Source organism: Lottia gigantea (genome assembly GCF_000327385.1).
Source record: "Lottia gigantea unplaced genomic scaffold LOTGIsca_48, whole genome shotgun sequence".
NCBI lineage: Eukaryota > Metazoa > Mollusca > Gastropoda > Lottiidae > Lottia > Lottia gigantea.
Genome location: NW_008709663.1, coordinates 693026 through 694912, shown reverse-complemented (window position 1 = coordinate 694912; position 1887 = coordinate 693026). Strand labels below are relative to the sequence as shown.

Here is a 1887-nt window from a genome sequence, read left to right as displayed (position 1 = left end):
CGCAATAAATGTCACAAAACGTGACGTTATTGCAAGCATTATGTAACAGGGCATTGTCTATACATCAACAGTTTAATAATATTGTCCACTTAATGCAGTGCTTTTAATTTTTTAAGCTTTTAAATGTTTTGACTATCACTCGCAACGTATACGTGATGTTTTCAAAGGTCTATGTAACGTTCATGGCGTTAAACCGTTCCATATATATTATTACACAACGTAAATGACGTTATCAAAGCAACGTTATCATATAGTCGTCCATCAATATTGACCCATGCTGCGTTATAGCGGATCTACAAAACGTCTACTTCATTCAGCACGCTAATAATGCTCTTGCGTTCGACAATTCACACCCGTAAACAGCACTCTAACAGACTAACTGCAGACGCAACCCAACTTTCAAAACGTTTTACAAAAACATAGAAATTTCAGATGACCAAACCGCCTCTTAAGGAGGAGTAAAGGTTGGATAAAGGTCCTCAACATAGTTTCGAAGAGCACATCGGGGCACCAGCCATGGTACAGTGACATAGGTTACATTTGTCCCAGTATTTCTCTCCCGGTTTAAACCCATTGCAATTTACAGTTTTAATTGATGGACGTTTTTTACGCTGAAATCTATTATTATACAGACTTAAATTTGGCATCCTAAATCTTGGTTTCTCTGGCAACTGGAATCTAGGTGTAGATTTTGATATCAGCCCACCTGTTGAGGTCTGTCGGTGCGTTTTATCTTTATTACTAAGTTTCTTTCCATCATCTGAGAGATTACAAAGTCGAGTTTTACAGATAATTTTACCTCGTTTGTTACATCGACATCTTTTACACCCATCTTTCCATCTCAATCCGACCCGACACTCAGCATTCCCCGCAACCACTATACTTTTAACAGAATGTCGTATATTTTTATTTTTGGTACACTCTCGATCAATCCGACACAATGATAATCCAGATTTTTTACACGTGCAGATTCTACAGCGTTCTTCCCAGATTTTACCCACTCTACATTTTTTACTGCGTATCTTAAATCCATCGACTTTCCTAGCTATAAATCTCGGATTACCACAAGCGACACCGTTCTGTGGGTCGCAATAACACCGGAGGCCGCCCCCATACCAGCGTGGACCGAGATGACATAATTTATCGTCAGTGGGTATAAGGTGCAAATCCTTGTCACCTAAATCAGTTTCCGCCTCGTCCGGATTTAGCCTCAATGTATTTTCACCTTTCGAACTCAGGATCAGTTTTTTATCGCTTGACGTGTCCGGGCCAAGTTCGGGTACATTTTTAAAGGAAAACCGAGACATGATTTGTTCGTTACAAGACGGAACCCCGTCTAAACCACAAACACACAATCCATCGACTGGGCAATTCAAATCGTCAGATTTTAGAGCATGCACACATCGCTTATTCGCTCGACATCGAATTCCATCCGGTAGACAACGACAGTGATAACAGCCGTCTCGCCACGATTCACCAAGTTTTTGACAGGGGGAATTGTCCAGTTCATCTTGATACTCCGTACACGTTGCGTTAGTACACTTCTCTTTATTATCCGTACACGTACACCAATTACACCCATCAAACCATTTGTCACCCTCGAAATAATTGGGGCCACATTCAGGAGAACTGGAGCATAACACAATTAACACACTGAATATAATTGTTAACATTTTAGTCATCATTTTGAATGTTTCGTTCGTCCTGTTCGTCCTAGAATTTAAACAGAAATAAGTTTACTATTACTCAAACGATGCTTTTAAATCAAAATGTAAATTAAAACTAAGTAGGCCTAAGTCTTCCCACTCTCAATTCCAGTCACAAACTGATATTTTAAACTAATTTTCAGTCGGCTCGCATCCAATTTCCTCCCTACTACCTGAATAT

The 1887-nt window shown here is 39.7% G+C and overlaps 1 protein-coding gene across 1 annotated transcript; it reads right to left on the bottom strand.

The window, feature by feature from the left end:
• Positions 1-479: 479 nt before the first annotated feature.
• LOTGIDRAFT_164905 (hypothetical protein) lies at positions 480-1685 on the bottom strand (the record flags this gene model as incomplete). The annotated part of the gene is made up of 1 exon (XM_009061416.1): positions 480-1685. One exon carries the CDS (start codon positions 1683-1685, stop codon positions 480-482), a length of 1206 nt encoding a protein of 401 aa, XP_009059664.1.
• Between the last annotated feature and the right edge of the window lie 202 nt (positions 1686-1887).